This window comes from Coffea arabica, chromosome 3c (genome assembly GCF_036785885.1).
Source record: "Coffea arabica cultivar ET-39 chromosome 3c, Coffea Arabica ET-39 HiFi, whole genome shotgun sequence".
Taxonomy (NCBI): Eukaryota; Viridiplantae; Streptophyta; class Magnoliopsida; order Gentianales; family Rubiaceae; genus Coffea; species Coffea arabica.
The window spans coordinates 43,396,649-43,422,103 of record NC_092314.1 but is presented as its reverse complement, the minus strand read 5'-3'; the positions used below and the strand labels follow the sequence as shown (position 1 = coordinate 43,422,103).

Genomic DNA, 25,455 nt, shown 5'->3' with positions numbered 1-25,455 from the left:
CTCCACTCGTAACCATATTGACATATTTCAGAGTGAACATGCCTCAAGTTAATCAGATTCCCAAAACCCCTCCCCCACCCCCCCCACCACACAAAAGTAGCTGTTCTAATTCATGAACTCGTAGAGTTTTTAAATTTTAGAGCTTTGTGAAGGAATTTGGGAGTCTTTGGATTGGAGCAGTAGAGATGTCGAAATATTTTAAATGTTTTTAACTCAACTATTGCATTTGGCATTTGAACTCCAGTTTTCCATGATCAAAACATAAAGATATGTAAAATTCTTCAAGATGCGTTCACTGAGAACACCATTTACCAAATGACAGGTACGCAGTTTATAGGAAATTCTCCTTAAACTCTCTAACATTTTCTCTCCAGTGACTTTCAAAGATAAAGGGACAGCTTCGATCTCTTTTCTAACTTCCATCCCACTCTCCACATTAGAGCAATAATTTGCTGATACATGCAATGCAAAATCATGCATAAGGTCATGCATCTTGCAACCTTTAATGTTGTTATATTGATCTTTAAGAGGATTTTGCAACAAAGAATGCTATAGTAATGTATAGAAAAAGTCACTACCTACATCCTCCCTTTGCAAATTACTTCCTCTGGAAGGAATGTGCAGTCCTTGTGCGATCAAAATTTAAATTAGGCTATTCTTGTCCATGATGGAGTCTTTTGGAAAATAGAACAAAGTGCAAAATATTGCTTCAATGAAAAAAAAGGCTAATGATTATAACTTAACTCGATTGCAGAAAAAACTCCATCTGTTGTGCTGGAAGAACTCCAGAGTTCGCTTCTTTCGGTCATCAACCAGTCCGACTCATGATTCTTGAAGCACAATAAGTTCCCTATTTCCTTGAGGCCTAAAGGCACACCATGACACTTTTTAATGATCCTTCTGCTTATATCCAACATTATTGCCGTCTGCCTCGCTCCACACCTTGGTAAATGCAATTTTCTTAAATAATTCCCAGCTATAGTATTCCGACAGTATCTCAAGCCGATGAGATTCAGCAATTTGCATTGTTGAAGCAACTACATCACTGCGTGTGGTAGCTAAAATCCTGCTTCCTTCAGAACCCCCTGTTTCTAGTAGACACTTTCTCATTCATTCCCATTTCTCTCGATTCTTATTCCAAATATCATCAAGCACAAGCAAGGAATTTTTTTCCTTATAAATCTTCTTGAAGCCTCTTACAATTGCTTCCCTGTTTGTCATCTCGAGTTTGGTTCCCTTCAAGGACTCCAGCGTCTCATTCAACAGCCTTTCCACTTCAAAATCATCAGATACGCAAAGCCACATTCTTTCATCAAAGCTCCTCATCACCTTAACGCACCTGGCATCCCCACAATGGAGATCACTGGAAGGTCCTTATCATAGTCCCGTTCAACTAACTTGCTTATCACCTTTCAAATGTCATCATTTCTTCCGAAAATTTCTGAGTCATCTACGAAGGGATCGGTCAATCTTACTTGTTTTATATTGGGAGACCTGTTGATTAGCTCCACTCCCTGAAGCCCAATCTCAATTGATTCTTTGCAAGTCTTTTCCAAAGATATGTTCTTGGCCATCGCTCAGCGAAACATAAAAGAACTGCTCACCTTAGCACCCTTTCCAATCTCAATCTTACGGCAAAGAACTTCATGTCCAAAAACATCCAACACGGTGTCAGCATAAAGTGTTACTGTCTGAAGATTTTTGGGCCAACGCTGCACAGCTTTGCTAGTCATCTGCTTGTTCCATGGTTCAAAGCCGTGGTCGTGGCTGGGATCATTTCACATCGATCTTGGCATATCGGTCGTAGTTTCAATGAGATGCAAATTTTTGAAACATTTAATATTCTAAAAATTGTAAAAAAATATGATAAATAAAAATAATAAAAAATTAGCAAAAATAATAAAAATTCAAGTTAACTTGGAATGATTCGGGGTGACTCGGTCGTTTCTATCCATCTCGGAGATGTTTCAACTAAGTTTTTGGCGATTTATTATCTCGGAGTTATCTCGTTCCAGTATCGGAACGGAAAGTCTCATTCCGGTGACAACTCGGCTGAGTCTTTGAACCATGGGCCTTGTTCTGAGCATCAGCCAGCACAGCCTGAATCATCTCTAGTTTCTTAGAAAGGTTTTGGACATCTTCATTGTTGAAACAACACCAAGTATAGTTTCTAGTACCATCTTCTTTTGCTGCCAGGAAAAAAAATTGCTCAAGTGAGATATGTGAGAATGATCAGTCATGAGAAGTAAGATATGTCTGAGACCTAGTAGTGTCGAGAAGGATGGTGACACTTCACCTGTATTGGTGTCAGTCAGTTGAATAATAATCAATGCTTTTCCTCTCCTATGGAACTGGCAAAAGTTGGACCCCTAGCTCGTGCATTTCTAAAAGTTAATGGTCAGAATCATTGTACCAGTAGTTGCATTATTCATCAATCCTGTAGCACTTGACAAATACCTTGCTTTGAGGTATTAGTGGCAGAAGATTCAGCTTCAGCCCTCGAATACACCTTTCACGACTAGAATGATAATGTCCCACTTGTCATGAATAATTTAAGAAGAAAGTCCTACAGGAGGTTGATTTGTTTAAAATAACAAATGCATGCAAATAACAGAAAAGTGTCATCTTGTCTCTGAATTGTCATCTTAAGGAAAATTCTCATTAAACAGTTAATAATCTCTCAAGCTTAGTCTATTTGTTGAGCATGATCAAAATGGCAGATGCATGCTCAACAATTGTCCTTTCATGAGAATCCATGTGTAATAGCCTACATATAAAAATGGCAGGCTAGCACTGGCAAGTATACATGGAGCCAAACTCAAGCTTAATTATCTCAGAAAAGCATCTGTGAACTAAACAAATAGTGACGAGATTAGTGTTCAAATAATTGCCAAGAGAGCAACAATCCATGAACAATAACGAAGAAAGTGCTCAAAAAATTATTGTCAAATTCAAATGCAAATTAGGACATCACATATCCCTTTTTTTTCCAATAGAGAGATTTAATGGTGAGAAACCTACCTCTAGAGCAAAAGGGGTGCAAACTACACAACCCTTGGATTTAACCAGGACCAACCAAGGGGAACTGCAGATATGCAGGAGAAAGCACTACTTTTTGCATATATGTGCATAACCTAATCTATACATAAATCTAAGAGGTGCTTAAGGTTTTGAAATCAATTACAGTACTGGTTACATATGTCAAGTAAAGTATTCAGTACCACAAAAATAGAATATTTTGCCATTCCACAAGTTGAACAATGACCTGAAGATGAATTCCAGAAGCAAATGTGTACAAGAAGCAAGTTATCGGAGAAGCCAATAAACACCAATATGCAACAAATGCTGAATAAAAATGTCAACATATACACAAAATAAGGCCAAGATAGAATCTCATAGCATTCAAGGAAAATCTCATGTGTTACAAGACTAACATTATCAAACATCTACATAGATGGATTACATATTTCCAAGTTTATTAAACCACAAAGTGTATCTAGTATACAGCACTAACATAAACAAACATCTACACAGATGTATTACATATTTCCAAGTTTACTAAACTATACAACTGTATCAAGTATACAAAAGAAAACACATACTGACCTAAGCTAACTGTAGTTGTACCCATATGTAGTTATTTCTTATAGATAACTTTTTCATATATGTTTTTATGCACCAATCCTTTAAGCATTTCTCCATTTCAACGAGGATAAGAAAGGAGGGATGCTCTGCTCATATCTGAAAAAATTGCTTGGATCAACCTCCTGCTTCACATGGGCCAACCTGTAGAAATTTTTCTTAAAATACTTCATACCCCAGACACTAGCTTGTGCAAAACTGGTGTTGCCTTCCCTGTTGGTTCCCAAGTCCAAATCTCTATAATTCAGGTATGCAGCTCTGGGATATTTGGAAACAAATGGAGCCATGTATTTGTAAAGCCTCCTGATCCAATCTATGAATCTTTGAGAGTTTGCATTCTCCTCTTCAGTCCAAGAAGTGATATGCTGAATCTGGTATATGTTTCCAGCTCTGTGTGGATATGGAGTTTCAGAGTCTGAAATCTCAAACATCCTTCCACCAGATGGTGAAAGGATAAGCATACCTGCCTCAGCCCCTTCTTCGAAGAATCTTTTCCACAATCCTTCCAATGCAACTTCAGAGATGGGCTCGACTACGTAGTCTGATTTGTTTTTGTAATAATTTTTGGGATATGGACTGCTGCGTACCAAATCATCTACAGTTGATCCACTTGGGAGATCAGAGAAATAAACAGCAGACTCAATCCAGCTCAACTCCGTGCAGTCTTCTCGGCGTAATCCTAGCTCAGGGAAGCTTTCTTGCATCAGTGGAACAAGCTTGGCAACTGTTCCGAGGTACAAAGATTGAAATGCAGCTTGAACTGTTAATTTTCCACCACTCCTCGCCTGTGTAATAAAAACTCTGATGAGTAAGTCTCGATCAAGCCTATATCCAATATGTTGCCACAGGTGGACAAGCTTGGTTGCGTTCTGTTCTAAAGATCTGTTGACTGAAAAAACAGTAACTATCGATGGAACGGATACCAATTGGATCCTGTACGCAAGAATTACTCCAAAACTGGCTCCTCCTCCACCTCTAATAGCCCAGAAAAGATCCTCTCCCATTGATTTTCTATCAAGAATTGCTCCATCCGCTTTCACAATTTTAGCATCAATGACATTGTCAGCAGCTAGGCCATATTTTCGCGTCAACGTGCCTTCTCCACCTCCACTAATGTGTCCACCTGCTCCTACGGTAGGACATGTACCTGCTGGAAAGCCAAGATTGGGGCTCTTCTCAGCAATTGCATGATAGAGTTTGCCAAGGCCTACTCCAGCTCCAATCCAGGCCGTTTTACTCTCAGTATCGATGGATATTCTACTCAGATTCCTCATATCAACAATAACAAATGGCTGGAGATAATAGGAAAGATAAGAAAGACCCTCGTAATCATGGCCTCCTGATCTAACTCTGATCTGTAAGTCATTGGATTTTGCACAATTAACAACTAACTGAACGTGAAAATTGCTCAGTGGCGTAACTATGACCAAGGGCTTTCTTTCCATGGGAGATAAAAATCTTATGTTCTGTATGGAAGATTGCAGAACAGAATTATACGAAGTGTTTGTTGGCGTATAAATGACTTGGGAGATTGAGTCATTGTTCTGAGAATGAAGACACCGAAGAAATCCCTCATGAATTTGAGCTTTAGTACTCCATGGCATTGAGAAAATAAGAACTAATGAACAAAGAAATATGCGTGGAACTTTGGTGCTTGGAGTAGTCTCCATTATTGGGAAGGTTCTTATGATTAACTTCAAGAATGCACTACAGTATCCTTGATGATAGTTTATACTCCTGCTACAGTATGTACAGATTTCTAAAGGCTTCTTTTTTGTAAGGATTGCAGACAAGAAAAAAAAAAAAAAAGTCAAGCAATCTAGTAGGCGAGTTGTAGGATGATATCAATTGACTTTTTATACCTATATCGCTACTGTCAGTTTATGCCCTAACGTTATTTTTTAGTCATTTCATCCCCATAAATAATTCAACTCAACATATTAAGAAATTTTGGACAAAAATACCCTTTTATTCTATAGCATTACTACACTGTTATTATTACTTTATTTCTTTAAATTATAGTGATAAAATCGATTTAATTCCTAACATCATTTTCTTGGCATTTTACTTCATCGTTAATCTAACTACTATGGTCAAAAATTTTTAAATATATTTACCTTATATATAATTAAAAATAAAAAATTTAGAATGATTGTTCTTCTTTTTTTCACTTTAAGAGATCCAAAAATATAAAAATAAAAGGGTTTTCTCAAATTTCTTTTTTCACACTTATTAATGCTATGAAAAGAAAAAGAAATAGGTAAGAAAGAGACAGAAAATTAGATTTTGCAAAGAAAAAAAAGTCTAACATTATTGTATTAATTTAAGATTGTTGGGATTAGGATTGAAATCTGGAGATAAATAGTAAAGTGAAATAATTTTAAAATAATAAAAGTATTTAATTCTTTCTTATTTGTATTTTCTTAAAAAAAAAAAAGAATTGAGCTCTCTCTCTATCTCTATCTCTCCCCCTCTTCCTCCCCCTTCGGATCTTTCTATTTTTTTTAATATTAATAAGATTGCCAAGAAAAAAGAAATTAATACTTTGACTTTTTTTCTTGATACTAAAGAGGAGAAGAGCCACTCTAAATTTTTTATTATTTTTATTATACAAAGAGGCGAGTACTTTCTTCTAAAGTTTTTTAACTTGCTAAGTTGGTTTAATGGCGGGATAAATTGCCTAAAAAATAACTCTAGTGGGGTAAATTGATAATGAGACTATAGTTTATGGGAGTAAAATAATAATAACTTTAAGGGTTATACTTGTCTTTTTACTTTAATTAACAAACTCCATTAAGATTGACCGTTAGTCTTGGAGGGGTAAAGTGACAAAAAGATAACGTTAAGAGGGAAATTAATAGTAGCGCCGAACATTAAGGGGGTAAAGTAATAACAACCTTTTTTTTTTTAAATAGAGGTAAAAACTTATCTTCAACGTGGATCATTGTATACCTCTTATGTTTGAATTCTTGCATTGGATTTATGATGACGATCACATTTGTGTCTAAGTTAAAAAAAAAAAAGATGAATTTTTTGTTCTAATGAATCTATGAATTTTTGAGTCAAATTTGTGGGGAAAAAAAACCAAATAAGTTTCTCAATGTGTATCAAATTTCAGCAAATACTTGTCTGAAGGGAGAAGATTGAAAGTACCAAACTCAAGAAACCAAGACGTCTTGAACATGTTCTCAGATGCAACTGTAAGTGCAGCCAATGCAACTGTGTGAATTAAGGCCCAAGATATTTTCAGGGGAACCTATTACTGTTGATACATCCATGTGGAAGTGTTGAAGAAGAATACGCAAGAATAGGATGTTTAATGGCGGGCCAGCCAAAGGATTGTGATTCGTCAATAGTGGTTGGTAATTGGTCCCCTCAAACCAGGTCATAGTTGCAATCATGGTTAGCCATCGTGTGTTGCAGTTGCGGTTGTTTCATATTTGCCGAGGCATAACAGTTGAATACCGAGTAATACGTATATAATAACACATAATAAATTTTTTAAAAAAAATCTAAAAAATTACTAAAAATAAAAAATATCATAAAAGATACAATCTAAAAAAATATTTGAATCGACTTCAAGTTGATTCGGATATTTAGCCATGCATCACGAATTTGCGTAAACCAATATCGACCGAGTTAGAGTGAATCGTTGTGAATATGAAATTATTGACGATTTGGGGATCGGTATCGTACCAGTTTCCTTTGTTCTGGTTATGACCCGACTGAAATGGCTAACCATGGTTGCAATAGCCATTTCTAGCTTTAAAGACTTGGAAAGGTTTCTTCCCCTTACGTTTGGGGGACCTTCCAGTTTCCTCTGCAAATTAACCTCATTTTCCTTCCATTTATCTCACATGCTAGAAGAAGAAGAAACGACAGCCCCGCCCCTACCCCGCCCCGAGTTTGTGGCATAGCTCAGCTCATCGACACATTCCCGACATCACTTTCTCATTCAGAGTTGAAAGATGAACCAAACTACTCAATAATTGAAATGAACTCGACTTCGTAAGAGCTCGTTCTAATTTAGATCGTCAACTAGTCAAATTAAATTTGAACAGCATTTTATGTTCAATAACTTTTAAGTCAGATAAAACGTTCGTTCAAATCGGTTCGACAAATAAACAAAGCAAACTTGTACCAAATTTCAAATTCATTAAAGTAATCAAATAAGTTTGAACACTAGGATGTTCGACATAATTAGATTCATTTCTACCCTAATCCCCATCCATATCCACCATCCACCACATCCACAAATCCAAAACCCCTTTTAACCTGCAGAAGAAAAGTAAAAAATGGTCCCCTCTCTCCTAACTCAGCCGCCTCGCTTGCGATAATCCTCCTCCTCAGATTCTTCCAATCCACATTTACTTAACCATAACCGCCGGCACCCAAATGTGCAAACTACTTCCACTTCAGCATCCAACGGCTGCAACGAAATCCCAGTATTGTAGTCCATCATACACCAGCTGTGCCGCCACCCTCCATGATAAATGGTCTACCAATTTATTACCTAACTCCACTCTACAACGAAGGCAACAGAAAAAAGAAATGGATCAATATCCAAAGAGGATTGATAACGAAATTCAAATTGAATATCAACATCCAATAGCCGCAAATTCTTACTATTATTATTCCTGCAGTTTATTTGAAGATAGACCAGAGTGATGGGTAGTCATGACAAAGTGTAAACAAAGTACTAGCAAAAACAATCCAGATTTGGAGGACAACTGAATTAAGTACCAACTTCAAGAAACCATTGGAAATTTGGAGGTCGAGGATCTGATGAAATTGGAATTTGGAGTTTCACAGCGTCTCTTTTCTTTATTCATCATTTGTCAAGCGCTTTCTTTTTGGATTCGGACATTTTAGTACAGTTAAACAGTTAATATAAATTTTACATGATCTGCTGTATATCATATTTTATTATATGCATGAATTTTGTTCATGTACGTCAATTCAATATACAAATATAATCACAATAATTGTATGTTACCTTATGAAATAAATAGCTCAACCGTAATAATTGTAATGAAATTCAACCATAATAGAAAATGCTTTCGGTAAGTTGTAACAAAAGGAAAGTTTAATATGAATTGGGCACGTTTTCTGGTTTTTATACATGTTTGCCTAAATTCATCGCAAATCACATTTTGATTATCAGATCTGGAATTTCTTGGATCTATTCGGCAAAACTCACCATAATATCTGGATTTGAAACAGTTAATCAACAGATTTGACGATTGGAAGCATATACAAATGTCCATGGAGTTACAATTATTTTACCTCATTGTTCAGATCTGGAGCATCCTTTATTCAAATCTGTTCTTTGATATCTATGTATGTTTAATGATATAATTTCTGCCATTACTACAGATTTCAATGAAATTCTGATATTATATATATATATATATAAGCAGGCATTCAATTTTGAAAGTTCCGGCCAACTCAAAAAATGAGAACTCTATGTTGATCTTATCAAATCTGTAAATTAGGGCTGCAGAATAGATTTATAAAAGCTATGTTTGAGTTTCTTAAAAAAAAAATTAATGGAACCCTTAAATGAATGACTAATATGAAAGCAAGCCTAGATCTATAAATGGTCCTATCCTACTTGTTTTGTTGTTTATGTGCAAAAATTCAATAATCAATAGATTCATAGTCTCAAGTAGGGGTGCCAATTGGGCGGGGATCCTTCCCCCACCCCCCGTCCCATTGTCAAATAACTCCCCCCGTCCCCCACCCCCGCCCCGCCCCAATTAATTTATCATAAATGTTTATTTACAATAATATAATTGTAAACAATGTTAAATAAGATTAAAAAGCTGTCAAGATGGAAATAAAAGCATAATAAGTCAAGTTACATTCAGTGCGAAGGAAGGAAATTGATCGAAATAAAAAAAAAGATTAGGAGCAAAACAGGTTGGAATTGGATAGCTTAAGCCTTGTTTGGATTGCTTGTTTTCGTCGGAAAATATTGTCGTTTTCCGTGATCACATTTCCCTATCACCTTTTTCCCTCACATATATCAAATCGCTGCAGTAATTTTTCCATGAAAAATGATGAAAAATGCAATCCAAACACAACCTTAGTCTTTGGGGGGGGGCGTTAGAAACAAATCAACAATAGTCCAAGAAATTTCTTCAGTTGTTGCGGTGACCGCTGACACTGACTAGCATTGTACTTGTAAGTAATGATGCAACTTTAGAAAATTTAGAATTATATTATATATATATATATATATATATATATATATATATATATTTTTCATTGTATGCCCGGGACGGGGCGGGGGATGGGACAGGGGTATGTTTCCACACCCCCCGCCCCATTTCTACCCCTGCGGGCACCCGCTTCTATTGCCATCCTTAGTCTCAAGCCACCTTAAAACAAAGAACTATAACCAACAAAGGACTCATATTGAGGACCATGTTATACACACTGTTTCCTTCATCAATAAGAACTATACATTTTCATTTTTTTTAGTCCAACTCATCAGATATACAAAAACCAATAAACTTGATCAGTACATATGAAACTTCTACAAGTACTTGTCTGACAAGAGAAAATTATAAGTACCAAACTGAAGAAAATAAGATATCAGAGCTAGCGTTGGAAATTGGGAGGATCGAAGAGGATGTAATGAGCTTGGATTTTGAATCATTGAAATGTTAAAGTTCTACTAAACTAATTTGAATGGTGGGAAGAGGATCCTATACTTGTCCCTACAAGTTTAGGATGAACCATTGAACACTACCAATAAATCTCCAATAAAGTTTGATATAAGTTGACAAAAGTGTGATAGGAAAAATTCTAACCATGCCTGTTTATAAGCTATAAAAAATTATTCTAGAAATAGAGTGTACATATCCAAAAATATTGAAACAAAATAAAAGTTGTGCAAAGGCCCGATCCAAATCCATGGCCAGATTGCAGGCTGAGTTGTGGACTGGATTCAGTCTATAAGCCACACTTACCTCTGCCTTGAATCCAGCTGAGAATCCGGTCTTAGCTCAGCTGAATCCATGGCCAAATTGGCTCCAGAAACCTGCACCGATGATGCATCTCGATTGGCTCATCCTTCCCTTCTTTGCATCCATCTTGACCCAAAAGTTGCCTCACTTTTAAATGCTTTTAAAGCCTCTTTAATGTTGCTTCCCTGTTTGTCGTCTCAAGTTTGGTTCCCTTCAAAGATTACAGCATCTCATTCAACAGCCTTTCCACTTCAAAATCATCAGCTACGCAAAGCAAATTCGTTCATCAAAGCACCTCAGCACCTTACCATTTTTGTACACCAGTTGAGCCGGGGTTGTCTTTCCTTGGCCTGGCATCCCCACAATGGAGATGACTGGAAGGTCCTTATTATAGTCCCGATCAACTAACATGCTTACCTCCTTTTAAATGTCATCTTTTCTTCCGAAAATTTCTGAGTCATCTACGAAGGGATCGGTCAATCTTACTTGTTTTATATTGGGAGACCTGTTGATTAGCTCCACTCCCAGAAGTCCAATCTCAATTGATTCTTTGCAAGTCTTCTCTAAAGATAATGTTCTTTATCTTCTTGGCCATCGCTCAGCGAAACATAAAAGAACTGCTCACCTTATCACCCTTTCCAATCTCAATCTTATGGCCAAGAACTTCATGTCCAAAATCATCCAACACGGCGTCAGCATCAAGTGTTACTGTCTGAAGATTTTTGGGCCAATGCTGCACAGCTTTGCTAGTCATCTGCTTGCAGCCTGAATCATCTCTAGCTTCTTAGAAAGGTTTTGGAGATCTTCACAAACACCCCAAGCAACAGAGATCTGCTCGACAGCAAGTGGAATTAGCTTCATCAAGATTGTTGAAACAACACCAAGTATAGTTTCTACTACCATCTTTTGCTCTGACCGAGATCAGAAGGCAAAAATGCTCAAGTGAAATAGGCGAAGTTAATCAGACAGCGGTTGGTATATGTGAACACCATATTAAATTCGAGAAGGATGGTGACACTTCACCTGTGTTGGTCAGTCAAGTTGAATGATAATTAATGTTTTACCTCTACTTTGGAGTTTAGACCTGGTAAAAGTTGGAGTCCGAGGTATTGCAGTTCTAAAAATTAATGGCCGGAATCCCTGTACCAGTAGTTGCGTTATTCATCAATCCTGTAGCATTTGACAACCAACTTACTTTGGAGGTGTAAATGGCAGAAGATTCACCTTCAGCCCTCGATCGAGTACACCTTTCATGACTAGAATGATAATGTCCCACTTGTCATGAATAATTTAAGAAGCAAGTCCTACAGGAGGATGAGAATGATGATGAGGTTTATCCGTTTGCTTTGGGACTATATTGTACCAAAATAACTTAACAATACTGGTTAGATTTATTGTGAAAGCTGATTTGTTTCACATAATTAGACCAGCTATTGCATGAGAAAATAAAAGATATTGAGTGGCTGGAAGTGACAAATCCAAATAAGAGAATTAAAAATAACAAATGTATGCAAATACCAGAAAAGTGTATCTTGTCTATGTTTTTACCATTTGAATGAGTAGGATTTCCTTTTTGGGTTTTCCTAATGGGTAACACACCTACATTCCACCCAATCTACTATGTATATACACACACTAATAATTATTACTTTTTTTATATTTATATACTTTTTCTAATAATTAATCCTTTCTCATTTATATGTTTTTTCTCATTAATTTTATATTTCTAAAAATCTAATACTTGAAATACATTTTAATGAGTGCCCATGGAATGCCTGTTAAATAGACAGTTTCTTTTTTGCCATGTGTAGGACTTATTTCCCACTACTTTTCGTTCTTTCTTTACAATAATCCATATCAACCACTCTTTGGGAGTACCATGTAGTATTATATTAATTATGTTGCCAACCCAATGTAAAATGTAGGTGAATTGGCTTCCCAATACAGAAAGTCAGCAATTGAAACTTGAACATGCATTCATACTCCATTTTTCTCCAAAGGGACATAAAAAAGGTTTAAAAAAAAGTAACATATGCAATCAAATGGTTTCATACTTGTCTACACTTTCTGGATTTTCAAAAGAATAATGGCAAAAATTGACATTACATTTATTAGATAGTTTAACTGTAATGGTAGTCCGAGAAGATCCAACCCCTGCCCTGTGTAATCAGCTTATTGATTCTCAGTTCTCATCTATCATCATATCAATGTTAACGGAAATTTCCTGTATACTCCTACATATCCAACAAATAGAGAACCTAAGTATAGTGCACCCTTGTATTCTTGAACTTCTGTGATCACTGACGCATTAAAATCAGGGCTAAAGGTTATTGTTTCCAATATATGCCCTTTTCCATTTATCCTTTGTCCTTGAATTATTGTTGTGGGATTTGGCCCTTGGCTTTGAACATTCAATCCAATCCAATAATCGCCTCTAGAGTTCCTCTTGATCTTATCTGGCGATCCTGACAGGTTTACCAGAACTCGTGTTGTATTTGCAAGGGGTCCCTTCACCCAATACTTCAAGACTCTTTGGTTCAGAAATTCTGTCACAAGAAGATACGAGCCATCTCTGCTAATTGCCACCCCTGCTGGCCCTGCAAGACTTCTGAGCAATACTGTGACTTTCTTCGTTTGTGGATCATATTTCAATAACCTTCCTGATGCGTCTCTAGTGGAAATTATTTGTGAAATTTGACTGCAAACAAGCCATATGTTTTGTGTAAACAATTCAGGAATTTAACATTCGATCTCAAACTGTATCTGTCGAATAAAATCAAGCTATAGTACAGATTATTTTGTCAACCTGATATTGTAGCGGGAGCTTGCTTCCGTAAAGAATATAACTCCAGTTTTTTGATCAACTTCAAGGCCATCAGGCAAGCCAAATGGCACGCCCTCTGCACCAGAGGCAAGTTGTTTTCCAGGACCTCCTTCAGGTCCAACCACTACAAGGCCTAGACCAGCATCTGCTGTGTAGAGCTCTCCAGTCTTGTAGTAAAACCCTATACCAAGTGGCCTCCCACAAATTTTTGCTAGGTCTGTTGTATCAATATTATCACATAATTGCTTGGACCTGTTCCAAATAGGAATTAGGAAGGGAAGGCAGCGAGATTAGTGGTTATACAGTAAATGCACCAATTAAGTAATTTGAGGATATTTATTTCTAATGACTAAATCGAACATTATGTACAAGGAAAGACAACTCTTGCCTGTTCTTTTTCGTGTATCCATACTCGACGAAACCAAGGATTGGTCCTTCATATTTGAGAATTCTTCCATCAGCAACGCCTGTGTAAGGTCCATGACCTGCCAAATCGAATGCATAGGACTCGGGACCAGGAACTGGTAGATCAAGCTTTTGCAAACGTCCAGAACAAAATGCTGTGGGAAGAAGACAGAAAACGAAGGTGCAGGAGCAGAGAATACTCCAAACAGCCTTTTTATTTAGAAATAGAAATGCCATCATTAATGTAGCTGTGTCTGGATGATAAGCAAAGGCATGGACCAAATGTAAATAAGGATGGCAATGGGGGCGAGTGGCAGGGTGGGTGGCCCACCCTGCCCCATCCCCCGCCCCGTCACCCGCTTTGAAAAAATAAATATATAAAAAATTTATATATGTATATGTTTATATATATAATATATAATTTAATTAGTTACAAACTTATGATAATGATATTATTAGTTATATGTATTATATAATGTATATTAGTATATGTAATATAATTGATATTATCAATTATACTAATAATTATATATGCGTACTAATGCAAATTATTAATTGGTTATACAAAATTTACTAATACATTTATACTAAATCCCTAATTATACTTAATACAATAACATTTTTTCTCAAAAAAAAGCACGGGCACAATAATGAATTAGTGATTGTATTTGTGTTAAAAGTGAAAACTTGACTACTTTAGTTGTATTTATTTCATCATGTTGGATTGTATTCAAATAACTTTTGTTTGATTGTTTTTATAAGTTTCAATTGTGAAATTACAATGAATAATAATTTGGTGATGTGTTGATATTTTAATACTTGATTATTTACTAAAATTTAACTATAATAAAATTATATAACAAATTTTTATTAGCTCCACGGGAGCACCCGCGGGGAAAGCAGGGCGGGGGGACGGGGCCTGGGCCGGGAGGAATTTGTATGCAGCGGGGCAGGGGACAGGGGAGGGGTCCCCCGCCCCAACCCCGCCCCGTTGCCATCCTTAAATATAAACCTATATATACCTGCAAGGTATTTATGGGGAGGAACTAAACCAATTTGGTGGCGTACAAAGATGGTATGGAGTTTGAATTATCATGTATAAACGAATTGAATATGAGAGCATTTAAGGAAAAAAAAATGTGATAGTTGACCATTTCGGACATAAATTTAATTAAGGGTTTAATTAACACACCTAAAATTTACCTAACTTAACATGTATACGCATATATTACAATTATTACCTCCCTTGCATTTATATATTTTTTCTATTTAATTTTAACTACCTTTTTTTTGTATTTATTTACTTTTCCTTATTTTCAAAAATATGACATTTGAAATATATATATATATATATATATTTTAACGAATTGAGCACTCGTTAAATGGAGCCTTTAATTAAATATGCTAAAACCAAGAATATATGCTGATAAGTTTAAACGTGTTGACTGATATCTATATAACCCCAAGGAATATTAAATTGGAGCTAATTAGTAGCGAGATGGCAAATGCAAGACAAGAGCTATCAATACCTTTTTTTCTTCTTCTTCTTCTTTTTGTTGTTGTTGTTCTTCTTTCCACAGATGTCTACCACTTTGGCTTTTTTTGTAGCATGTGCTGATCAAGAAAAGATCCAGGGTTTTCTACAATTGTCAAGGGCAATAACTTGATACGATGAACGTAGACTTTAAACTTAATCAATATTTTCAATATGCAAAAAACACAACAATCTTTGTAGTTTGTTGAAAATTATGCTCACGAATTCAATTTCAATCAGCTAGTTTTAAATCACTCTCTATACCTATGCCATGAATTGTTCTTTTTGCAATCACTACTGTGCATCCATGAAAAGAAACAAGCTACCAGCAACAAAGTTGACCTGACTAAGTAAAGGAAAAGACGTGTTGGAATACTTATAATACTTCTAGATAATTATGAGTATCCCAATGTTTTGAAAACATATTATTATAAGGATCATGCAAAGTGCCCTCACGTCAATGGGCTGGTGGTTGGCGCCTCTTCCTCGGGACCGTCAGGTCCTGGGGTCGAAGCTCCGCAGCAACATCGGCTTCTCCGTGCAGTTATCGTGCTAGGTCTAAGTTGGGGCGCTGGGCCGGGTCGGAGTGGGATTAGTCGGGCCGCCTTTACGGACTTGACCCGGACACCCACTCTGTCGACAAAAAAAAAAAAAAAAAAGGATCATGCAAAGCTTATATGCTTTGTCTATTCAATTGATGGCCTCAAAATTTAACATGTGCAAATGGAGTCTCTCAAGAACCTAGAAGCTGCCATTAGAGCATATATATATATATATATATATATATATATATATATATATATACCATCATAAGTTTGAACTATAATTTAATGAAATCCTTATATATATATATATATATATACCATCATAAGTTTGAACTATAATTTAATGAAATCCTTATTCTCTCAAGTATCAGCTTGATTTAAAGTCAGCTGTTTGACATAACTTCGGCCCTGTTTGATAAGTGAGTTTTTTGGGTGTTTGTCTAAAATTTTACTGTAATTTACTATAGAAGTTTTATAAAAATTTTTTGAAATGTGTAAATTTTTGAATATTTTGAAGTGTATAGTTTAAAAACTTTGAGAAGTTTTTTAAGGTTACTGTGACTAGAGGTGGCAAATCAACCCACTTAACTAGATTTACCTATACCCGTCCATGAATAGATGGGTATGGGTATCTTAAATTTTTGTATATGGGTATAAATGAGTTACCCAATAATACCCATTTAATAAATGGGTATTATTGGGTAACCCATCAAACCCAATTAACCCATTTAAAATTCTCTTCCCCCCAAGTGTCTTCTTTTCCCCTACCTTTTTTTTTTCAAATTTTTCATTTTGTCATGATGTTAACATTATTATTATTATTATTTATTGGTTTTATCTTATTATTTTATTTTTTCTTAGTTTGTTAACTTACTCATTTTTTAGCATTATCAATTTATGATAAATTTTAGCCTATTTTCTTATCTTTATAAAATGAAATTTTAAATTTATATATGAAAAAAATGTTAGGGGTTCAAAATTTTTGGATTAAGTTTTTATATTAATTTTTATAGTACTTAATTCAAATTTTTATATTCGTATTATTCAATTATTAAATAATAGGTAATTTTGTGACATAGAGTATAAATGAAAAAAAATTGGTAATTAAGTTTATTGAACATTATAAGTAAATATTTAAAATTAATGATGAGTACAAAAAGTGGTATAAATTGATAACTTAGTTTGTAAAAATGAATTTAAATGAGTTTGCAAAAAGTTAAAATAAATGAGTTATAAATGGGTAATTGGGTTACCCAATTCATTTTTTGACTTACCCATTTATACCCATCTAATTAAATGGGTATAAATGAGTTGACTCACTTATACCCATTACCCATTTTACCCAACCCAAACCCGCCCAAGTCACCCATTTTGACACCTCTAACTGTGACTAAAGTTTTTAAAAAACTTGTAGCAAACAAACTTGGCAAAAAGCTCAAGTGCCAAACAAGGCCGTTGATTTCAATTTGTAATTCTTTGATAATTTTGAGTTGGTGTGCCATGCATTATCATCTATTCTGCTTCCCTTCTGCTCTTTGCGACACTTTTTATTTCATTGTCATGTGTCCTTCATAAGCTTATGATTTAATGATTTTATTTCTTAAGTTCTAATAACTACTAAGAGGTCAAAAAACAAAATAAAAAAAATAAAACAGACTAAATAACAATATATATATAACGAAACCACCAAAAAAAAAAAAATTAGAGTGGACTCTCTCTTAACATGGAGGGCAGGATAACAGTTGAACCGGCCCTCATATTATTACACCATTGGCACATTATGGAGACCAAAAAGAAAAAGTCGTATGGCAACCGGTGTCCAACAATCACGCCTTTGAGTTGTCCAAGTAGGAAGGCGTTGTATAGCTGCACACGTGGCTCAAGTATGTCTAAGATATCCAGGATTTGAGAATCACTTTAAGACGCTTACTTACTACTAGTGGCTTAATGCTGGACGTATATTTTTTTTATTATTTTTTTTTATCGATACAGGGGTGTCCGGGTCAATTCTTATGGGACCCGATTAATCCCCTGCAACCCGGGTCCGACGTTCCAACCCGATCCGAACATGTTAAGTGCGCGGAGGAATCCAGCGAAACGGAGACTCGAACACGTTAATGCTGGACGTATATGAAAGAGTTATTTTCTTTGTAATTCCTTTCTCAATGATTTCTTTTTTTTCAAAAAATTTTTTAGGATCCCGAATTAGTCCATCATCTCAAACCAGATTTGCTTGCAAATTTGCTAGAAACAGCAAAGGTAGCTAAAAATCCAAAGGTTTTTTTTTTTTAAAAAAAAAAAACTTAAAGCCAGCAATAGCTCACGTATAAAAGCATGACTTCTTACTACTATTAACTTTCTTACTATCACCATAACTTCCCCCAGAACAATTTCATACATAGATACCTCTATTTTAGATTGTACATTAATCATTTATGATCTCCGGTCAACATTGTAAAGACTTCATTTTTTTGTTCAAAACTATTTCACATCCAATTTCTAGTTTAAAACCACACTAATCTTTATAGAATTAGTAAAGGATAAATTTTGAATTGGAAACATGATTTTAGTGATAAAATTGAACTTTGTGCATGCATCAATGTTATAAAACTCGAACCAGTGAGTGAACTAGTTGAGCTTTTGATTTTTATAGTTTAATGAGTTTCAATGTTTGAATCAAAATTCTTTTCTTCAAATTTTTATATATTCTAATATTAAGTAATTTGGGTCATTCTAGAATGGAGAGTGATGGAATAACCCTATTTTTATCACTTTTAGCCGGTTTAACCAGCACTTGACCAAGTTTAGCCGATGCTTTTAACATTTTAGATTTGATATGAAACTCGACACCATTTTTCGATCTAATCAATTAAACCGACAAATACTCAAAACAGTGACAAGCATCCAAGTTCTTGTACTAATACTAGTTCTCGTCAGATAAATTGTTTGAAGTGACTGTATATATCACCAAATTGATTATTAACTATCTAAAACATAAAAAAAAAAAAAAAAGTTAGTCATACACAAACTATGCAACTAGATTTTAAACGAATAATATCAAAAGATGGCCTTACTCCTTATTTCCTTTTTTTCGCTTTCCTTTTTTTAACCTAGTAAATCTCAGGGTGGTAAAATTTCATGGGTTCTAATCAATGTCCCACATAAAATTTCCTTATTGTACAATGTAATGTGACAATTTTCACTTGCATACAAAACTCTAGTACAACATGTCCCATATATACAAGTTCAGGGGTAGAAAATGTAATTAAACCTAATTGTTGTTGTGTCTTGTGACTATCCATCTTCAAACCAACCCACATCCTTAACCCGAACCCGAAAAATAAAAAACCCTAATCATATCCGCTAATTCCTTGTACCCTAGTTCTACTGCTTAGCAGTACTATTAATTGCTAAAGAAAAATAATATCATCTTCCAGAAACTTCCACCTTCTCCTCCCTGCCGCCTTCCTGTTCTTCACAACCCAGCTGGTAAGAACTTTTTCTCCTTTCCCTTTTTTTTTTTTTTTTAATTTTCCATTTTAGCTTAAGCTGTTTAGATACTAATTGAAATTTCTAGTCAATGGCTTGGGGATGTTGTTTTTTCTAATTTTTGTTGTTGTTATTGACTCTTATTTGCATAATTTGTCAGGTTACTGCAAAATTGGAAGAATTAATGATTGATTTCGATAACATTTTCTTCTTTTTTATTTGTTTTTCTACCTCATTTGTTTTTTGCTGTTTGTATGTGTAGTTTGAAATTTCTCATCCACCACCTAGCTTGTACATGTTTTTTTTTTTTTTTTGCTTTTTTTTTTTGTATTTGAGGTAATTGAATTGAATTTGGAAAAAAGAATTAGTTTTTGATTTTTTTGATATTAATAATGTCAGTGTATGATCCAAGGAGGAGAAGAGAGCAATAGCTCAGTTTCAAGACGAATTGTTGCTTTCAAGCCTCGCCAGGTTCTCCTTGCACAGCAGAAGGAGAAGGGAAAGCTCAAGCGCACAGGACGGACAATGACGAAAACGCTAGTTAAGGAGGAGCAGCAGCAGCCTGAAACTAAGATTGCTCTTCTTCACTCTGTCATTCAGTATATTCATGACAAGGGTTTTGCCAAGACGTTTAAGCGCTTCTTGAAAGAAGCTCAAGTTGAGGTAATTTGATACTTCATTATGAAGCTTTTGAAAAATACACTACACTTTATGCGATTGAAATCCATAGGCATGCCCAAATTTAGATAGGCAAAGATAAATTTATCGTTCTGGTAGAGAAAGATATAGATGTGGTGAAGCAGAATGTACAATGTTGTTGTGTAAGACTGTATACTTTGATTTAGTAGACGTTTTTCAGAAGGGTATGGCGTTATTGGCTCTACGGATATTGGTTATTGGCATTGCACTACCATTTGATCTTTAAACAAAAATTCTATTTTCAAATTTTAGGGCTCTGTTTGGATGGTTGCTTTTTGGGTGTTTCTAAAAAATGTTAACTGTAGTAATTTTATATAAATGATGTTTTTTTAAGGCTGTAAACCTTTACTTATTGGATGTTTGTTTTAATTGTATGATAAATTGACTGCCTGAACATTGGGCTGTGAAAAAGTTTAGTGCTTTATCAGCAGAGTAGTGATGCATGCATTTTTGCTTATGTCCTAATGTAAGATGGAATTCTGCCTTCTGAATTCAGATTCAGTAACTTTTGTATTAATGTTTTAAATGGCCAGACTGTAACAGTTAATCATGATTTTACTGCAGGATGATTCTTGGAAGGCAGATTCATTTGACTTGGAGGAGATGTACTGCAAATATTTAGATAACTGGTAGGCTTGAAATGTGACAATGAAAATTTTGTTTTTTTGAATTTTGACTTTTTTGCTGTGTTTTAGCAGAGTTTTATTGTTGCTCTAGAAATGCAGTTTGAAATTTTTTGGCAGAGTTTTCTTGACTTATTCTGCCCACCTAATTTATTAAAGAAAACAAAAAAATGAATAAAAAGTAAGCTTGTTAAATCAGGAATGTAGTCAGAAAATTCTGCCATTAGAGTTGGTAGCAAGAATTTTTCCATGTCAGAGAACTTTGATATGCTAGTTATCAATAGCAAAGGTAAACAGAAGCATATTACTATGTTTGATAATAAGGGTATTAGACTATAAGCAGTGGGAGCAACCCCTTTTAGACCCTTTGATTAGACTGCTTACGTAACACAGTGGCCTCCCCACTGGCAATTTTCATGCATCATATGATAGATGAGGAAGATTTTTTAGACATCAAAAGTTGAAAAGTCACGGTCAACTTGCATGTGGCACTTCTATTATCCACTTAGTGATCTGACTTAATTATCTCTCAGCAGTCTTTTTTTTCCCTTCATTTTTTTTAACATCGCAGGCATAAACTACTTGTAAATAGGGGAGATATTGGATTGGTCATTTGTTTTGTAATTTGATGGTGTTAGGATCTCAGTATATTTGACAGTTGTAGATTTAAATCTTTCATCGCAGAAACCATATTTGCTTTAAGAGTAAAAATATTCATCTCAAAATGATCTATCTTGATGTTTAAAGCAGTTGCTTATGTCATAAAATGTGGATCTGTGTCCAAGTAACCTGGTGGTTGTGGTGTCTCAAAATGAGGAATCAACATCAAAATGCCGAAGTGTGACAAGAATAAAACGGCTGTTAAAATATGTGATATTCAGTCCTAAGCCTGTTTATTAGCTGAAAATTTTTTACTTAGTGCTTGCTTACCTTCCCAAGGCTTGAATGAGATTGCAGGTAATGGATTGATGACGAGTTTGCTAATGAGGAGTCTCTATTTTATGAAAAGCTTCCCATCCAAAAGATCATGCTTGCTAAATATGATAATACCTTACCATGGGAATGCTTTTTCCATTTTGGCCAATGTGACCAACACCTATTGATAGGAAAAATGATTTTCACAGATGTATGACGTAGACATTTTTTGGTTCCATCTTTCAAAAATGTATATTTTTATAATAGGTTTCCATGCATGGAGATTTAATATTGTCCGATTCACATTTTGCACATAGCTTCAGCTTCTGTTTCTCATGCTAGTTGAGCTTCTCTGACGTGCAGTAGAAGTGCTGATACAGATTTCAAAGGCCAAAAGGAGCAAGGTATTTGACAAAACAGAACTTAATGATACTATTGTTCCTGCCTTCCTCCCTTGTGTCAAATCTGATTTCCTGTTTCAAGTACTATTAAGCTTAGCAGGTCAATGTATTGGTTTGTGCTTATCCTAGGACTTTGTGCAGAACAAGGTGCTGATGGGACGATGGACAAAGATGCTCCTGTAGAAACTGCTAGTAAGAAGAAGAAAAAAAAGAGTACTGAAGAAAACGACGATGCCAAATCTGTTATTTCTGAGGTGAAGGCGGATGAGTTCATGAAGGAGCCGATAGACAAGAAGAAGAAGAAGAAGAAAAATAAGTTAACATCTGAATCACTTGATGATAATGGAAAACAAGAAGACTCATTGCCTAAGGTCATTGAAGGAAAACCAGAAAGTTTAGAAATTATCAGTGCCAATGGCAATAAAGACTCTTCAGAGACAACTAAACCTAAGGATAAGTTGAAGAAGCAGAAGCTAAGGATGGTTTCTCTTGTTGATGATGGCAAGGGAGCAGAAAGTGCAGTTATCAGGAACACAGACACGGACACTGTAGATGTCCCATTGGATGATAGTAAACTGAAACTGAAAGAAAAGAAGAGAAAGAAAAAGGATGTATCTGATACTGGTGTGGAAAACAAAGGAAATTCACAGGAGACATCAGATAATGTTGCCAACAAGGAGTCAAAGAAGAGAAAAAGATCTGCTTCTGATGAAAATAAGGATAAGCCTGTTGAAGGAGCAGCAATTGAAGAATCCAAAAGGAGAAAAACTGAAGGCATAGAAGAAGCTGAGGTTGTTGTGAAGCAAGGTGAAGTCAATTCAGTTCTTGGAGGTGATGGTCATGTTGGTGGAGAAACGGAAAAGGAGAATGGCGATGTTAGTGAGCCACAGAAACAGTTCAATGTAAACACAGAGGGGGTTCTCAAGAAAAATGGTGGTGAGAGATCTGCTGCGCAGAAATCTGCTAGGAAACAGCGCAATGGATCTGCTGAGGTATGCATACTGTTTATTATTTACCTGATCTTTTGGCCATGTAAAAACACCAATGGCAGCACTTAATAGGCAGCTTTTACCCTGGGCTCTGTGTGTGTGTGTGTGTGTGGGTGTAATTGTGTGGACGTTTGTGCGTGTCTCTTCTATGTACATTGTCTTCTAGAAAACGTACTGCTCAATGCAGTCGTTTTACCTTTTTCCAGTATCCCGTCTGCATGTTTCACTAATTGGGCTAATCATTCAAGACAACCTAAACCTGTCACCATTACTGCAGCCTAAAACAGTGAATGCTTTTCAAAGGGTGAAAGTCGATGCAGTGGAGTTTGCTGATGAGAGGCTTCAGGATAATTCTTATTGGGCAAAGGTTTGAGGACTTTTATATTTTACAGCTTCCATTTTCCAATCCTGGAAGCAGAAAAAATAATAGTGTGCTTTTACACTTTTCTTGCCCTCAAGATTTTTTTGTTTCTTTTTTTTTTGGGTAGAGTGGTGCAGAAATTGGTTATGGTGCAAAAGCACAAGAAGTCCTGGGCCAGGTGAAAGGAAGGTCTGTATTCTAATTTCTTATCATCGAATTGTGCTTCATGGTCAAACGATTTTTTGCTTCCTTGTTTGTAAATTGGTTCCTATCACAGGGAAAAGACTCTTTCTGGTGAATAAATAGATATGAGGTGGAACTCTGCTGATAAATACAGAAAGAAATTTAGAATAACAATAAGTCTCCACATAATTAAATTCACAAAAATTCGTCTAAGGAAAAAATGAATTGAAGGTGAATGGATAACCTGCCTAAGTTGTATTGTTAAAGATGAAAATGGGTCATAACTTTTAGTTTTAGGGTTATAATGCAGCATTGCAGAAGATATACAATGAATAGAAAGACCTATAAGTGGGCATCAAGTGGAACCATGCAAGTGTTAAGAGAGCTTCTTTCTTAAAGTTCGCCCATTTGCTAATATAATTGGGATCTTGGGCTTTCCGTCATATTGTTGGAATTTAAAGTTTGGAATGTATTATGTTTGAACACCATTCTGCCTTTTGGACCAGTTTTTGGTTCTAAAGGTCATTTTTCACATCTTAGCAATTCTTATGATAGTTAGTACATTGAGCAAATTGTTGAAAGAGGAACCTGTGGCAGAGATCTAAAGGCCTCAACTGAGTATTTTTCTTCACAGTTGCTTAGTCATGATTTAATATTGTATGCTTCCGTACAATAGGAGTAAAACCTGTCATTCTTGAGTTAACATGGCTGGGCCCTTTGCACATGCAGTTTGGAAGTAGCTGCCTTTTACGTATACATCATTGTTTGTATTTTGGTGGCAGCTTAACCAGAACAAACTGTCTCTCTCTCTCTCTCTCTCTCTCTTTCTTTCAGGGGCTTCCGGCATGAAAAGACCAAGAAGAAGCGTGGTAGCTATAGAGGAGGGCAGATTGACTTGCAATCACACTCAGTAAAGTTTAATTACTCCGATAACGAGTAATGATCGCCATTGAATCTGAGTGGCCTGCAATTTTGGGGTGCTTTCTAGCTTGCAAAATTTTCTCTCTCCAACATGTTATTCTTCATTGGTCGCTATAGTTATTGGATTTGGTGATCCAAATGGGTGTAATATTTTTGAGTTGATTAGCAATATATGCCAATTGACACAAAACTGTTAAGATATCATGCAGTTGACTGTCATTTTTGTTTTTGAATCTGTTGTTTATGGTTATTGCCATTTATTGTGTACCCCCCTAATTAACTGTTAGGTGTCTAGGTTGTTCTTTACACCTTGCAAGTAATTTCAAGAATCTCTAGGCTACCTGGAAGCCTCCAGAAATACTTGCTAGCCTGACTGCTCAAGTCCTTGGTATGGGACTGCACTGTGTTATGGGCGGTTGTAGATCGGGTAGGAGGTGCTCTGCTCGATCTCAGCCATCTATTTCAATACTGCGGTTGAAGGTGCCCCTAATCACCTGTGGATTGGATTAATCTCTCATTTTGCAAGTGGTTCCCCTCAGCCCACTGCGACCCTTTTGTCTTGTGTTGTCACCCCTTTTCTCAGAAATACCACTCCGCCACTGTAGCTACTTACCGCCACTGGGTGGATGACTGTTATGATATGAGCTGAGCTACTTGCAGCATCCGGGTGGGTAACTGTTACCACCTGAGCTCACACTGTATAAAGATGCATCACCATAGAGTCCCTTTCTTTTTTCTTTTTTTTTTCTTTTTTCCCTTACTTCATTACTTTCTGATCAATTGAGGAAGACATTATTAACCTGTTAAGAGTGTCTGGTTTTGTTTTTCTGGTATATCACTAGTGAAAATATGATGCAAGAATATGGCTCGTATATTATTATGTCCGAAAGATTGAAACCTTGACAAACCCTAACACTCCCAGATCGTGCATGGGAGATAGGGAGGGTTGC

At 35.7% G+C, this 25,455-nt stretch overlaps 3 protein-coding genes across 4 annotated transcripts; 1 reads left to right on the top strand and 2 right to left on the bottom strand.

Annotated features, from left to right (window-relative positions):
• Positions 1-3,375: 3,375 nt before the first annotated feature.
• LOC113735164 (tetrahydroberberine oxidase-like) lies at positions 3,376-5,433 on the bottom strand. Its single transcript, XM_027262133.2, has one exon. It carries the CDS (start codon positions 5,310-5,312, stop codon positions 3,687-3,689), a length of 1,626 nt encoding a protein of 541 aa, XP_027117934.1. The 5' UTR covers positions 5,313-5,433; the 3' UTR covers positions 3,376-3,686.
• Positions 5,434-12,630: 7,197 nt separating this feature from the next.
• Positions 12,631-14,090, bottom strand: LOC113735163 (protein STRICTOSIDINE SYNTHASE-LIKE 11-like). Its single transcript, XM_027262132.2, has 3 exons — positions 13,829-14,090; positions 13,423-13,692; positions 12,631-13,314 (listed from the first exon to the last, which is right to left on the bottom strand). Exons 1-3 carry the CDS (start codon positions 14,083-14,085, stop codon positions 12,816-12,818), a joined length of 1,026 nt encoding a protein of 341 aa, XP_027117933.2. The 5' UTR covers positions 14,086-14,090; the 3' UTR covers positions 12,631-12,815.
• Positions 14,091-19,272: 5,182 nt separating this feature from the next.
• On the top strand, positions 19,273-24,738 carry LOC113735162 (uncharacterized). Of its 2 annotated transcripts, none has more exons than XM_027262129.2 (8): positions 19,273-19,413; positions 19,813-20,076; positions 20,677-20,741; positions 22,014-22,054; positions 22,193-23,043; positions 23,318-23,407; positions 23,529-23,590; positions 24,419-24,738. In XM_027262129.2, exons 2-8 carry the CDS (start codon positions 19,816-19,818, stop codon positions 24,522-24,524), a joined length of 1,476 nt encoding a protein of 491 aa, XP_027117930.1. In that variant the 5' UTR covers positions 19,273-19,413; positions 19,813-19,815; the 3' UTR covers positions 24,525-24,738. The 2 variants fall into 2 exon arrangements, with proteins under 2 accessions (XP_027117930.1, XP_027117932.1); XM_027262131.2 differs by having other exon boundaries at positions 19,278-19,413; positions 19,826-20,076.
• The last annotated feature ends 717 nt before the right edge of the window (positions 24,739-25,455 follow it).